The following is a 15,597-nucleotide window of genomic DNA, read 5'->3' on the forward strand; positions in this document are numbered from 1 at the left end:
ATGCATGATTCACAGTCAATTCATGCGTCCCATGCTGGGGATGATTTTTACGAAGCAGGCCAGAGTAGTCAGGCAAAAGGGGGAGATGCAGATGATTATCTCAGCGGTGAGGCGGATGCCGACGAGATAGATGGGCACATGCAAAACGAGATGCATGAAGAAGATATAGCGGGTGATATTTCCGATGAATCCGCCGCCTATTCCTGCATCATGGAATCAAGACTTCTCATCTGCAATGTTGGTGAACGACGATCATGATTTTGCCTGGCAGTATCACCAGAACAACATTGCAACAGGTGCCCTCTACCCGAACAAACAAGCTCTGAAGGATGCCATCCTTAATTGGGCAATGTCCACTCAAAGGGTATTTGTAGCTCAAGTATCTTGTCCGGATAAGTTGACAATGGTTTGTAGAAATCAGGGTTGTCCCGCTAGGGTGCATGGATATCTCCCTAAGTACGACACAAGCTGGGTCATAAGTGACTTAGTTAGTCATAATTGTGTTATTCCATGCATCCCTCAAGATCATCCCAACCTTACTTCCACTGTGATAGCTCGCTTGCTTTACAGCGAGATTGTGGAGTGCAAGGCGATGGAAGTGAAGGCTATCCAGAAAAAAGTCTTCGTCAGGTTAAAGTACAACATATCATATGGCAAGGCTTGGAGGGCTAAGCAGAAGGCACTGGAGACCAGATTTGGTTCATATTTTGATGCATATGACTCTGTTGTTCGGCTCGTGCAGACACTGCAGAACCGGAATCCTGGCACGTATGTTGACATCCAAGAGTTGTACCTGCCAGAGTTTCCAACGGTTAGGGTGTTGCATCGGATGTTCTTCTCTTTCGGTGCCTGCATTGAAGCTTTCAGACATTGTCGACCGGTGATATGTGTTGATGGCACATTTCTCACTGGCAAGTACAAGGGTCAGATCCTCACAGCCATAGGTCAAGATGGGCAAAATCAAGTCATTCCACTTGCATTTGCTTTTGTGGAGAGCGAGAACATTGAGAGTTGAACATGGTTCTTCGGGCAGTTGAAAATAGTTGTTGTGCAAGATAAGCAGAATGTGTGCATCCTTCATGATAGGCATGCAGGTATACCTTGCCGGAATTAAAATACAATTTGTTGAAATTAAGATACAACGTGCTGACACAACTTGCTGAAATTAAGATACAACGTGCTGACACAACTTGCTGAAATTAAGATACAACTTGCTGAAATTATAATAAATCTACTGAGTCCATCGTGGATATTTCCCTTTTCCATCACCGGCTTCTTCTGCTGCTTTGGCCACATGAGCCCTTTCTCTCTTTCTCTCCCTCTCAGCTTCACGGGCCTGTTCCCGCTGTCTGTAAACCTCCTCCAACTGAAGTTTCTCTTCTTGGTTCTTCCTTATCATCTCATCAATAAAAGCCCTCTGCTCCACACAGTAATCTTTCCACTCTTTCTTCTGCTCTGCTTTCTCCTCTGCTTCAGCCTTCGCGCGGCGCTCTTCCAAGTCCAAGCTAGCCCATGCACGGCGACCTCTTTCACGAATCTCGGTCACCGCCCAGTCCGGCATTTCCGTGTCAATCCAACGATAGTACATCCAGAGAGGAGGAGGAGACTACAAAAAAAAATATCAAGTAAATAATAATATCAACAACATATTTACTCTGGATAACTTGAGCATACCGGAGGCCTGAGGTACGCAGAAATAGATTCGGGCGGATCAGATTCATAATTGACGCACATGAAAAACTTCATGCCCAACCAATCTGACAAATCCGTCACCTCCTTCACCTTGCAGAGATCACCGCACCAACATCGAACTGCTTCCACACCCCGAGGCAAACTCGCACTCTGCATTTTCTTAGGGCTGATGCTCTGATCCGAGCAAGGCAAACTCATATTCACTGGATGATGGAGGATGGAAGGCAGTGCTAGTGTTCTCAAGTGAGGCTGGATGATGGAGGAAGGCAGTCCAATGCCTCCTTTTATAGACTTAGATGACCAGGAAAAGAGGAGGGAAATGAGGCGGGAAAAGAGGAGGGAAATGAGGCGGGAAAGATTTGGCGCGAAATAAGAGAAATAGTTGGCGGGAAACGAAACGGGCAAAATTTGGCGGAAAAAGGTGGTGCGAAAAATTAGGCGGGAATGGAGACGTGTAGGCAAAATAGCTAACATAAAATCGCGAGTGTAGGCAAAATAGCTAACGTAAAATTTCAAAGAGGAAAAAAGATGACACTTCCATCAAAAACAGCAAAAATAAATAAGGGGAGAAATAAGGAGAAGAAATAGAGAAGGAGGGAGAGGGGGGGGGGAGGCGCTGCCACTAGTGGCCTATCGGCTTCCCCAAAGCCGAGTGGCCACTAATCGGCCACGTGGAAGCCGATAGGCTCCTGTCGGCTGGGGCGAGGCCGATAGCCTCCTGTCGGCTAGGGCGAGGCCGACAGCTCCCACTCGGCCACACCAAGGCCGAAGCAGGTATATTTTTCAATTTTTTTGATTTGGTGCATTATTTTTCAAAAAGAATAAAAAAATTGCAATATTTAAAAAAATTAGCTCCTACCAGGTCCTAGGGTTCCACCAAGAGAGGAAAAGGGGATCTGGTGTCAGCTATGCGCTGCCGCTTGCCGTGCGCCGATCTCCCCGCTTCGCGCAGCCGCCGTCGCCGTAGGATGTCTCGAATGAGGATCCAGCGGTGCTTGAGAAGAGGCGCCCAAATAAGCAGCTGTAATCCCCAATTGGAGCAGCAGCAGCAGCAGCTCCTCTCCGAGCTGCGACCGGCAGTCCTTTCCGGATTACAATCAGAAACAGGCCCTCTTTCTAATCCAGTCTCCGAGTTTCCATTGGTGGCGGCAACCTGGGGTATATTTATATATACGTATATCCTGGCGGCAACCGCTAATATCTTTAGGAGACCAAGTAGCGGCAACTCGTGAGCCTTCAGCTGCCAAATTTCCGAGGAGACGAGCAAAACCTATCCAGCCATGTCGAGCTCTCTAGGCCGGCAAGCGTTTGCCAGACCGACGGCCAAACCATCGGCCAGAGGCCTCAACATGCATAACCGATGGTCCTGTCTAGCCAATCTGGTGAGTTACTTATCCTCTAGATTCTTTTTCCTGAGACAATTCTTCATCTAAATCCTCTTATACGGGTACTCTCTTCACTTTTATAAGACGTACGTAGATATTTTAGACAGCACCCAAAACAGTTCAATGTTGGCTGCCTCAAACGTCTTATAAAAAGCCAACGGAGGGAGTAGTAGAAACGACAAAGGAGTAGTAAAAAGTGATTTTTTTTTTCTGCAGAAAAAATAGCACAATTACAGTTTAGCTTTTGGAAAGCAGCAAAAAATACATCTTTTTTTGAAACATGTACGGTACTAGAGTTATACAACATGAAAGTTAATTCAATATAATGCATCTAATGATATCGATTTTATATTGTGAATGTTGATACTTTCCTACGACCTCAGTCAAATGTTACTGAATTTGACTCGAGACAAATCTTATATGTGAACTAAAAAGAGACGGAGGGAGTATAATGAACATAGCATCCAGGAGATTCTAAGAAATCAACTCTGATTTTATTCCATGCTAAATGCAGGTAGAGGAAGAAGATGAATTGGATCGGCTCAGTAATTTGCCTGATGGCCTGTTGCTCGATATTTTAGGGCGGCTGGACATCGCAGATGCTGCTAGAACCAGAATCCTCGCCAGACGGTGGAAGGAGATTCCTACCATGCTCTCCAAATTTTTTATAACAGTTGGTTCCTTTGATGATGAGCGCAATAGAGAGTTGACCTGTGATAATGTAGTTCGGGCCAATGCCACCGTCCTTGGAGCAACCAGGAGCCTGCTGGAAAGCAGGACTACAAGTCCGTTCTCCATTAACCTCCTGTCTGTGCAATTCTTCTTGGGAGATGGATCTGTTAGTAATATTGGCCAAATTCTTGCCAACACCATGGTAACAAAGAAGGTTGGCTCGGTGAAATTATCTCTCTTTACTATGAAGGAAGGCAAACAATGCAGAAAGGACGATGTTCTCACATATGGGAGGCAGTTCAAGTCATTTCTTGATGCCTGTCCAAACACATTCAGTGGTTTGGCACAACTCAAGCTAGAAAATTTGAGGCTAGCTGAATCGGGCTTCCGTGAAATTTTCAGTATATGCAAGCAACTGGAGTTCCTCCGCCTGTATAACTGTGACATGGGGTACCTGTCTTTGCTAGAAGTGTCACACCCACTACTGCGTGAACTTGAGATTGTCAAGTGTGATTTTGAGAGGGTTGATCTCATGTGGCTACCAAAGCTCACAATGCTGACTTATTCTTGGTGGGTCTGTGAGCATGATCCTTTGTCTTTTGATTATGTCCCACTGCTCCAGACTCTGAGCCTCACCAGTATGGCTCTCGCACGGCACAAGGTGCTCAAGTTAAGTGAGTTCCTCGGCAAAGCCAGCATAAGCGACCTCCATTTAAATTTTCTGTGTGAAAAGGTTAGTGAAGGTGATAATCTTGTTAGTCAACTAAGTTTCTCTGTTCGCGCTACCATTTATGCTCTGTTCTTTAGGTTAACATATGTTGTCTTCTGCAGATCTGGGTTAAACCAGAAGAACCAAATCAATTGTTGCAGGTGTTCCACAAATTAAGGCATGTGACTTTGACCCACATTTCTGAAGTATGTGATCTGAATTGGACAATGTTCATTCTCCAAGGTGCACCGTCCCTTCAGGAGCTATGCATAAAGGTAAAGTTTTGTAGCTAGTCTCCAAACACTTTCCCTTTTTGCTGCATATGTGAGTTGCTGTGGAATTGTCTATCTCAGCTTTCCTGGGCGCATTAAAATGTTGAGCTTCATATGTTTTTTTTCTTGCATTTGTAATTTTTGCCTGATGAAATGCAGGTGTGGGATCATCTATGTGAAATTATAGAGGATGAGGAGCAGAGGAAGATCTATGCGTTTAGCAAGGACAAGAAGGACGCATGTGCAGTGTGGGAAGCACCTCCATCTGATTTCAAGCACCACAATTTGTCTGTGCTCAGGGTCTTTGGGTTTCAGTGCGAGGAGAGGTTTGTGAATTACGTCAAAAGTGTCATGGAAGCATCGGTCGCTCTGGGGGACATATACTTGTATGAGAAGCCAGTGTGTGAGGACTGTGAGCACGTGAGGCAGAATGACAATTACCCGCGGACAAGCAGGCTTAGAACCGCGCTTAGGAACATATTTGACAGGGGGATGTGCTCGCTTCTGAGGATCCATTTCCCACTTTCAACAACAGCCGGAAGGCCTCCCTAATTGCATTGCCGACTAAATTTGTGTAAAGGCAGGGCTGATGTCATGCAGTTCTCTATGTAACTCAACAGATGCATATACAAGAGTAAATTACGCTAGGAGTACAACAACTTGGGCATCTCTACCTGATCCCGACTCCTCTAATCGGCATCTAGCCGAGCTCTTAAACATGTTAGAGCATCTCTAGCAAACCTCCTGTAAAGTCAATCCGTTCGTGGAAAAATAATTTTGCAGACTGGAGTGGGTGCGGACAGAGTTAGGACTCGCAAATGCGACCCGTAAAAAAAGATAATCGCAGAAAATGCTTTTTTACGGGTCGGCAATTTGGCGTCTGCTCGGGGGCACCGCGTCAACCCGCAAACAATTGTCAGCGGGAACTGTGTTGCCGCTAGGCTTTAAAGTATTGTATATATGTAACCTTTGTTTCATGAACCTACTTATGTACTTTCTCCGTCCTTAAATATAAGTTTTCTAGAGATTCCACTGTGGTCAGCTGGAACTGTATTGTCACCAGGCTAAAGTATTGTATCTATAGAACCTTTGTTTGATGAACCTACTTTGTACTTCCTTCGTTTTTAAATATAAGTTTTTTTTAAAGATTTCATTATGAATTACATACGGATGAATATAAACATACTTTAAAATATAGATTCATTCATTTTATCGGGTATGTAATCCCGTACATCACACATTAACCACAAACAACTCACACGCTATCTGTTGAATCTCGCAGGCGCTACAGGCCATGGATGCGCTACTCGCAGCACCACTCACCGGCGCTACCAAAGCAGAATCTCGCCCCAGGGGGGGTGCTGCAGCCATCATGGGGCTACTATAATCCCATGTCGGAACGACGACTGATGTCGCTGAAGTAGCAACCGCACAGCTCACCGGCGCTGCAGCGTAGGGAGGGCAACATCGTCAAGACCATCGTGCTGGAGTTGGTGTTGCCGAGCACATCGATGTTGCGCCGCAGTTGTTGCGGAGAGGAGCTCTGCAACCAGTGGATCTCATCGTGGACGGGGAATGCTTCCACAGAGCGCGTGTGTCGCGTCCTTGCAGCTCTCGGTGGGCAACGGAGCTGCATTGCCACTCGCCGGTGGGCGGGGGGAGCTGCAATGCAGCTAGCATGGTACTGCAAGTCAGTGGTGGAGTTGCCGTGCGGCGAACGAGGCGATGCATGCCGACAGGCGGAGCTGCCGTGCAATGGATGTGGCGTTGTGTGCCGGCCAACGGAGCTGCAGTGCAACGGGCGTTCCGCCGATGGAGGACGTGGGTGCTGCGTTTTCATCTTGCTGCGTTGACTAATCGAACGCTTCACGAACGTCCCATGACCCAACTGATTTTTTCAGAAAATCAGTCGATTGATTTGTACTCCCTCCGTCCGGAAATAGATGTCCCTGATGAAGTTTTACGAAAACCCCCTCCCCTTTCCTCCGACAAACACCGCAACCCACCGCTCGGTCGCCTGCCACGCGCGAGCCGCTTCTCCGTCGCCTCGCCACGCACACCGACGAGGGCACCGGCCGCTTGCTCCGTCGCTCTGTCTCGCCGCCGTCTCCATCGCCTTGCCGACCGCCGGCCGCCTTCTCCCGCTCGTCTCGCCACTTCTCTTCTTCCACACGAGGAGCTCAAGATGGAAGGAGTCCCCTTTTCTTCAAGCTCGCAATTTGCCGGCTCCGGCGGCGGCGCTGCCCCGTGCATCCTCCGGCTCCGGCGAGGCTCCGGTAAGTCCCACCACTCTTTCAAATTCAATCATCTCTTCCTCACCCCCATCCTCTCTTCCTCAACCAACCTCTCTCCCTTTCAGATCCACTATGCGGCTCTGCGGCTCGCTCGTGCATCAGGACGCCGATGCCACGGAGGACGCCGCTCCACCCCTGATACGGTTTGTGCCCCCGAAGCCATTGAGGATGCCCCTCCACCCCTGCTCGATCCTGAAGGTACTCCACCCCTGCTCCATCTCAGTTTTGGTCAAATCTGAATGTTCCTGCTGTATCAAGCTGCTGTTTCAGAATTTAAAACTGAAAACATGGGTCTTCAGTTTCAGTTGAGAAAGTTAGAGGGAAACAACAGTGGTGAACCATAGAAAACTTGATTGGTTTCAGTTCAGAAGGTTGGTTTCTATCTGAAGCTATGGGAACATTCCAAGGTGCAGTTCCCCCCTCTTCTTGCCAAGGTGCAGCTCCCCCCTCTTCTTGCCTCCCATGTTCTACTTCAAAATGCTTCTTTTGTCTATCTTGTAGCTTCAGTGATGCTGTCAAATTTAGTCTATCTTGAAGCTTGGGAACATTCCAATTTAGTCTATCTTTTGAGTAGCAAGTTCATTGTAAAATTAAGTACAAGATCACTGATTTTTTTGGAGCATTGACACTATGTATGTCAATATGTCATCAGATTAACTGGGTTCTTGGGGGTCCTAATCAGTTTTCTGAGAAAAAAACATGCTTAGATGGCAGCAAGTTTTGAATACAGTCTATGTTCTGTAGCTTCTTTAGCAAGATCACTTGTTTATCATGTCATTGAATTTCACTTGTTACATAAGAACTAAACTCATTGAATGTCAGCGTATATTTTAACTGAATGTCAGTGTTACACAAGAACTAGACTGAATATCAGTTCAATGCTCACATCTTAAATCTGAAAATCAGTAAGTTGTTGCTTCTTGCATAGAATAGCTAACTGAACAAATGCTCATTCACTTTAGAGTGAGTGATGATTGCTAACTACAGTACTGTCTTGCTACCGGTTCAACAAATGATCAACCATCATTATATTGATCTTTAGTTCAGTAATGCATTCCTACTATCACCAAGGAGTGCTAGCTACAGTACTCATCTCCAATTATTTTGCTATGATCTGAAATATAGCTACAACCATCTCTAATTAAAATATTATTGCTGTGATCTGAAATTATTTTCTTCAGGGACGAGTAGTGCCCACTATCGAGTGCATTGGGTTGAGCCTGCCTAGTAGAGTGCTAGTTTCATGTGCAATGGATTATGTAATCAACAAAAACTGGACTATAATTCATGTTTATTCTAATGTTACTGATCTTTAGTCAAAAATCATCATTATCTTCACGTTTCTTCACTTGAACACTAATTGGAACATCTTCAAGCCCTTATTCTTATTCTTATTCTTATTCTTATTCTTATTCTTATTCTGTAATCTTATTTACTCACTGAATTTTCATTCTTATTCTTACTGTCAAAAATCAGAGTTACTGCAGATTTGCACCATGTTACTGCAGATTTGCACCATTAATCATGCATTTTATGCAGGCTTTGTCAGATTTGTGCATCTTGGACTTCGACATCCCATCTACGATGCTAATGGTTACATGGCAAGTTGTTCTAATTGATGTTCCTGCTGTGATTGGGGTGATGTACATTCAGGTGAGCATCTTGAAAGAATCCTACATTCATCTTCTTGTTCAGAGGCAAAATGTGAACAATGCTACTGTCTCCATCATTTTCATTTCAGTAAATAGCAGTGCTACATTGACATGGATGCAACATTTAGGCGACAAATAGGTTCATTTAGACAAATCTTCGGCTCAACACTGAATTTTTACACCAAACTTTTACAGGCAGCAACACTAAATTTTACTTCTTGCGACACAGGCGCGCAGCAGCAACAGCGAGGGGTGGGGTGGCAAAAGGCAGCGGCGGCGAGGGACGGTGCTCGATCAGGCGCCAAGTCGTCTTGCCGCTGGGCCCGCGTGGCCCTGCCTACGGAAGCTGCCAGAGAGAGGATCGGCGGCACGGGACTTGCCCAAATCCCGCACCGGCGTCCACAGGCGTGAGAAAGTGTCCTGGGACGCGAGCAGCAGCACACACTCCTGGTCCAGGAGATCGTCACCCAAGAGCGCGCAGAGCTCAAGGAGGACGACCTCAACCAGATCACGGCGGGAGGCTCCGACGACGAGCAGATGGGATCTTTGCAGGAGGGGCGCAGAGGGGGTGACGGCTGGGGAACGAGCGGTGGTGGTCGTGGCGGGAGAGGAATGCGCTGGCGCGGTTCCTCAACGACGGCGGAGCAGTTCCTGGACGGCGCACGTCCTGAGCGACATAGGTGCATAATCCCGCGGGTGCATGTCCTGGGCAACCGTGGCGATGCGCGGAATCGCAGGTTCAGGTGGGTGGCGGCGGCGGAATTAGAGGCGCAGGTCACGAGCAACGGCGGAATCAGAGGCGCAGGTGCGCTCATGCTGGTAGGTGGCGGCGAAATCTGCTGCCTCGCGTCTGTCCGGCGACGCGCGGTATCAGCGAGGAAGAAGATGGAGGCATAGATCGATTTGAGACAATTTTTGAATTCTGAGGGCTTTTTTACAAAAATGCCAGTACACTGCATGTCGGACAATCTTTTCCGGACGGAGGGAGTACTAGTCACCATATGATTTCCACCCCTGTTGTGCTCCAATCATCCTTCCAAGTGCATACTTGCAGAGGCTTACCTGTAGTCCCTGGCCAAGGCTCTGTCGCACCACTACAAAGCCCCAATGCTGCTCCTCAACGTCACCGACTTCTCGCTGTGGGGATCAATCTCGGATACTGCTTATTTAGGGCCTGTTTGGGACTACTCCACTCCAAAAAAATCAGCTTCACTCCACCAACTTCACTTTAGAGCAGTTCCACCAAGGAGTTGTAGCTCCACCTTGAAGCAGTCGTGTAATTCAGAACATACAATATTTGAAAAGTGAACTCTTGTACTCGTGGTTTGAGTGTTGTAGACACGAACATGTCGTTCAATTAAAAATACGTAAAATGATGTGAACTATTGCGATACATAATTAAGAAAGATCCACATGAATGTCCGACGATACATTGTTCTACTCGTTCGAAGAAAAAAAGATGCAAATAAAATCCGGACCATCTTTAACAGCAGAAATCTAGTTTCAACCATCGGCAATAGCGGTGGCTAACTCATCACGGAATTTATCCATGGTCGGAGCATCCGGTTCCGTTGTAGATCTATTTCACTAGTGGGGACAAGGCCTATAGCCCCGACGCGTAAGGGGCTTTAGTCCCAGTTCACCAACCGGGACAAAAGGGGCGGGACTAAAGGCCTAACCATTAGTCCCGACCCTGTTTCAAGCCGGGACCAAAGGTGCTCCACGTGGCCGCCTCGGAGCGCCCTCAGGGGCAGGCCCTTTAGTCCCGGGTCTTAACACGGACCGGGACTAAAGAGTTTCTGCAGATTTTGTTTATTTTTGGGTTTTAGGGTTTTAAGGTTTAGGTGTTCGGGAGATTAACGTGATGCCTCGTTTGGTGTTCGGGAATTAGTTTTCATATAATTTTAAATAAAAATAATTATGCATATATATATAAGATTAACTTATCTTACAAGCGAGCATATATATACAATTATATGGAGATCTGAATTATCGGGACTAGAGCCCGTCTATTCGATTACATGGACCAACATCAGTAATGGCCCCTAGCTACACTAAATCGTCCTTTGTCATCTATAGCTTCCGTCCTCAGAAAGGTCGCAAGCTCCTCTGCAACAGCAATCGCGCGTTGCTCTGGTAGGGACTTCTCCCTCATGGCCGTGTACTATATAAGAAGAGGAGATGAATATGAATATCAATCATGATAACAAAGAATGACGGGTAAAAATAGAGGTGCGAATGTTCATTCCTTACGTCGTATCTGTGATCCTTGTGCTCAGAGGTAAACGTGCGAATGGTCTCGCAAACATAGTATCCGCATAGACGCGTCCCCGTGGCTGCTGGTCGCACTTTACGAGAATAGAATATATATAATCAAAATAATAATCTAGCATCATAAATGTATTGAAAATAGAAGTATATCATACTACTACTTACCTGAGCCGCTCTAAAGGTCAGCTTCTCAGGCTCGATACCGGGAGTCACGCACTTGAACCGCTTCCAAACCCTGCCCGACAAGGAAAATGATTTGCTAAGTTTTTCATTAATTGATATATTAGAAAATCATCGAAAGAGACCGATAGAGCGCAAGAATGATTGAAATTACCCTTGGAGCATGTCCTGCAGGCTTTGAAACTGTTCCAAGGGTCTCGATAATGGGTCGAAGGCATCAACTCTTCCCTTATCAATTTGAATGTCCAACAGAATCCAATGGAAGCTGCACATGTATGTATATATATATATATATATATATATATATATATGTGTGTGTGTGTGTGTGTGTGTGTGTGTGTGTGTGTGTGTGTGTGTGTGTGAGTAACTTATCAATTACACTTATAAGTGAATGGACACAACAGAGTAAAGACCCTCACCTGAAGTTGTATGGAAACAGTATGTGGTCACAGAAATTTTGATCTGTTAGAAAACTTAGAAGGTTTTCCTCCGTCTCCTTGGGTTTATCAGTTAACGTTGCTATATGTATTTTATCTGGGTCAATAAACCTAATATTTAGGATGTTCCTATTTTTACAATCCGGAATCTTCATTCTGCATAATAGAGTACAAGTTATATGTAGAATGAATTGAAATAACTAAACAAGTTATATGTAGACAACGAATTGAAAAACTTACAGACAATAGCAACTCATAAGTGATTTGTCGAGGGCGTCGGCATTGTACATATGGAAGAGTTCATCAAAGTCGATATGGATTTCTTCGGGGCGGCCGTAGTACTCCCGTAGGACACTCACCACAATCATCGTTCTCCCATTCTTTGATTCACTTAAGTACCATGTATGCAAGTAACGCATATTTGTTGGGAGATCATCTTTGCTGACCAAAGGCGCTCCCATGACAAACTGTGGCTTAGGGGCTACCACAGCCTTGGGTAACCTGTCGTCTTGCGAAGCCATAACGTCTTTAACCGGGATACCCCATTCATCTGCTCACTTCTTTGCTAATTTCAAATCTTGCCCCTGCACCAGAAGGGGGACATTCTCGGGTAACACCCTGAGGGGTGGGATCGACTGTTTGGCCTGTTGTCCAAGTTGAGGAACAATTGATCTTTTTTTGCTTGTAGTTGAAATTGATTTGCTCCCACTTGCACTTGCCCGTGATCTGCTCCTTTTCACTTTCTTCTGCAATGTGCGTGTATAGTCATCAGGCTTATGGTGTAAGTCATACTGTGATGGAAGGTTCGTGAAGTATTTTGCAAATGCTATTTGCTTCTTGGTGTATTCCGGGCGGGGCACGGGTTCCTTCTTTTTCATCTGCGCATCATGATGTTCCTTTGCTATCCTGGTGTTTTCCTCGGCGGTACGATCATAATGTCTGATAGGAAGATTAGCATGAGGTACCTTTGGGAGGGGCGACAGTTTGCGCTTTGGGGAGCTCCGTCGCTTAGAAATCATCGGCGGAGCGTTCTTGCTGGCACGCTTCCGCTTAGTATCCGGAGCGGGCGGCGGCGGAGACGGACGACCCAAGTCCGGCGGCGGTGATCGAGATGGACTCGTGTTGTGCTGGCCGTCGTCATGTGGAGGGCTTGGAGGTGTAGGTGACCTGCGACGACTCGGAGGCGGTGTTGTCCTTGGGGCCGAGCCTGGAAGCTTGATGTAGTTCTTGTCCCATAGGATGACTCCACCCAGTACTTCTCCGAGTGTCCTCTCATCTTCGGGTCTAGCTATGTCGAGCTTCATATCATGAAACCCCGCCATGATTTCATCCACCCCGACTTTAGCAAAGCCAGCTGGAATCTCACGGCCATGCCAGCGTGCACCAGGGCCAGAAGGTAAAGCTTGTCTGATGGCCACCTTCATGGATATGTTCTTGAACTTCTGATGGAGTTCACATGATGTTGACTCCTTGATTCCATCCACGAGGTAGCCGGGACCGCCCTCTATCATTCTTCGTGCATCGTCGGGCGGGGCCTCAGATTCAGCCACGTTGCTTTTCCGCTTAGATGGGGCGCCGGTAATATCGAGTGCAGGATCTTCCTGGCGCGCTACTCCTCTAAGCTCATCAATCTGCTTCTGTTGCTCGTTAATCCTGGCAAGCAACTGGTTGAACTTGTCATTCTCCTCATCCTGCTGTCGCTTCTTTGCTCTCGCTTGGCTTCTGTAAGTGTCTTGGTCTCTGGCAAACCCAAGCCACCACGGGTAAGAAGGACCGAAGCCTCGCGTTCGTCCTCCATGTTCGTCATTGCCGAGGACCAGTGTGAGCAAATCTTTCTCTCTATCTGCAGTGAACTGTCTTTTTCCCTCCTTAATTTCTTTCACTATCTTTTTCCAATTCTCCCTGGGTATCCTAAGATCGTCACTGCAGATGAGGTCCCCTGTTTCTTCGTCGTACGAACCACCATGCCCAAGGAACCAATTTCTTGCTCTCAATTCCCACTCATCACGGAATGGTTCAGGTATGATGCCTTTAGCTAGCAGATCTTGCTCTTTCTTATCCCACTTTGGGATGGCAGTCTCATAGCCCCCTGGCCCAAGCTTGTGGTGATATTTCTTCTTTTCGGCATTTTTCTTGTTCTTTTCTGATAATGCCTGGGCATCTTCTGACTCCTTGTACTCTTGAAATGCCTTCCAGTGATTCGCCTGCTTGGCTAGATACCCCTCGTATACTGGCACTTTCTTTGTCTTCACATAGTTTTTCCATAGCTTCTTCTTCCAGCTACGGAACAGTTCGGCCATCTTCTTTAGAGTCCACTGCTTGACTTTGGCCCTCAGTTTTTTTGCGGCATCTTCATTCTCACATTCTGGCAGGTTGAAATGTGACAAGAGATCATTCCAAAGATTATCTTTGTACATTTCGGCGACATAGTCACTATCGGCTGCCCCTTTGCGCTTGTTCCACTCCCGAACGCTGATCGGGACGTGATCCCTAACGAGAACTCCGCATTGCTTCTTGAATGTGTCAGCAACATTCTTAGGAAGCTTGGGTTCGCCCGTAGGCAATATCACCTCAAAGGTGTAATGCCTCCGTGCATCCAACTTTCTAGTCGGGCCTCGTTTCGTAGCTTTGCTCGATGTGGAGGCCTAAGAGGGAGAAACATTCGTCAAATGAATGTATATGTATACAGTATAGAGCTATCTCCAATATTTTTCACATATTACAAGTGATTGTCGAACTTCATATGTATACCTCACCGGACTTTATTATTTCTCCACCGGCTTCTCCATCAGTGGAGCTATCACCTTCTCCATCATTGGACCTATCTCCTGCCCCATCGGCTTCATCTTCGTGTCGGTCGACCTCCATTCCATATCCCGAGGGGTTTACATATGACGACGGAGATTCAGCTGGTTCAACGTCGGGGCCGTCTTTGATTATATCTTCGAGAAGTTCTTCCTCTTCGAGGTTCCTGATATGTGGATCCATAGTTCTGCAAAAAACGGACATTTGATTAACTAATAAACTAACAAACTGTTAGAGCATATATCTCCATATGTGGTTTTGGTAATTGATGACAATTCCTATGGACTAATGGTTGCCTTAAGTTACATTTATAGGATTTGTCCATAGGCACTTCTTGAAGTCCATCTGTTGGGTTCAAGGAGTTTATATGATGACCAAGATGGTATTCAAGGTATTATCCAAAGAATGGTCATAGAGACACATGGTTGATCAAGATCTCAGACAAAGAGTAAATCAAGATGATCAACACACAAAGCGTACAAGATGTACCGAGAGGGATCAAGTGATCCCATGGTATGGTAAGCATTGTCCATTACGTGTTTGTGTATTAACCCATGGTCTTCGTGAGAGTTCTATGTGGGGGTTAGGTGTGTTTCCATGGGTTTGCGTCAAAGGGAAGATCTCATACATCCCATGAAGTATGACGTCAAGTTGTGATCGTCATCAAGATTGTGATGTGCAAGTTCAAGTGGATCAACACGAAGATATCATGCTTGAAGCTTGCCGTCCATTGTGGTGGCAATGGACTTGTGAAGATATGCTGAAGAGTGGCTCACCCATAGTGAGTATGGGGGAGCAATCAACTAGTCTTCATCAAGCCAACACAATCAAGAAAGGTGGTCCTTCTTGAGGAAGCCAAGATCATCACCATCTAGCTCAAGAGGACGAGGTGCAAGGTATAGGTTTGCCCTTGATAGGTTTTCTGTTTAGGATAGATTGTTCTACTATCAAGGGGGGCTCTCAAGTGAGTAGCTTGATCGTATCATTCGTTGAGAGCTCAAACCATTTGCATCCTTGCATCATACTTCTTGGTTCTTGTTTGGTGTTTCTCTTTGTGAGTTTTAGAGCTTATGGTCATCTTCGTGACAAGCTCGAGTTCATCGAAAACGGAGTCCATATGCATCTACTATGATGTTTTCGATGTTGGAGTTTTTGCCGGTTCTTCATTCATAGAGGACTCACATCTCTATATAATTGGCATTTTCATATCTGCATGGTCTTAATATTT

At 46.2% G+C, this 15,597-nt stretch overlaps 1 protein-coding gene and 1 long non-coding RNA gene across 2 annotated transcripts; both read left to right on the forward strand.

The window, feature by feature from the left end:
• On the forward strand, window positions 1-5,359 carry LOC123405828. Its single transcript, XM_045099369.1, has 7 exons — window positions 1-241; window positions 297-364; window positions 571-630; window positions 743-811; window positions 3,592-4,482; window positions 4,581-4,733; window positions 4,890-5,359. The coding sequence occupies exons 1-7, from the start codon at window positions 1-3 to the stop codon at window positions 5,280-5,282; spliced, it is 1,875 nt and encodes a 624-aa protein (XP_044955304.1). The 3' UTR covers window positions 5,283-5,359.
• Window positions 5,360-6,689: 1,330 nt separating this feature from the next.
• On the forward strand, window positions 6,690-9,206 carry LOC123403034. Its single transcript, XR_006611388.1, has 4 exons — window positions 6,690-7,006; window positions 7,090-7,458; window positions 8,564-8,815; window positions 8,906-9,206. It is a non-coding gene; the product is annotated as an uncharacterized LOC123403034 (long non-coding RNA).
• The last annotated feature ends 6,391 nt before the right edge of the window (window positions 9,207-15,597 follow it).

Source organism: Hordeum vulgare, chromosome 6H, assembly GCF_904849725.1.
Source record: "Hordeum vulgare subsp. vulgare chromosome 6H, MorexV3_pseudomolecules_assembly, whole genome shotgun sequence".
Taxonomy (NCBI): Eukaryota; Viridiplantae; Streptophyta; class Magnoliopsida; order Poales; family Poaceae; genus Hordeum; species Hordeum vulgare.

What these genes read in the sequence shown, in the direction of transcription:
- LOC123405828 (XM_045099369.1), top strand. Translation starts at nt 1, where the DNA reads ATGCATGATTCACAGTCAATTCATGCGTCCCATGCTGGGGATGATTTT. An exon ending in GGGCAATGTCCACTCAAAGG is followed by an intron (nt 365 to 570) that starts GTATTTGTAGCT and finishes CTTGCTTTACAG; the next exon opens with CGAGATTGTGGAGTGCAAGG. An exon ending in CAGAAAAAAGTCTTCGTCAG is followed by an intron (nt 631 to 742) that starts GTTAAAGTACAA and finishes CGGCTCGTGCAG; the next exon opens with ACACTGCAGAACCGGAATCC.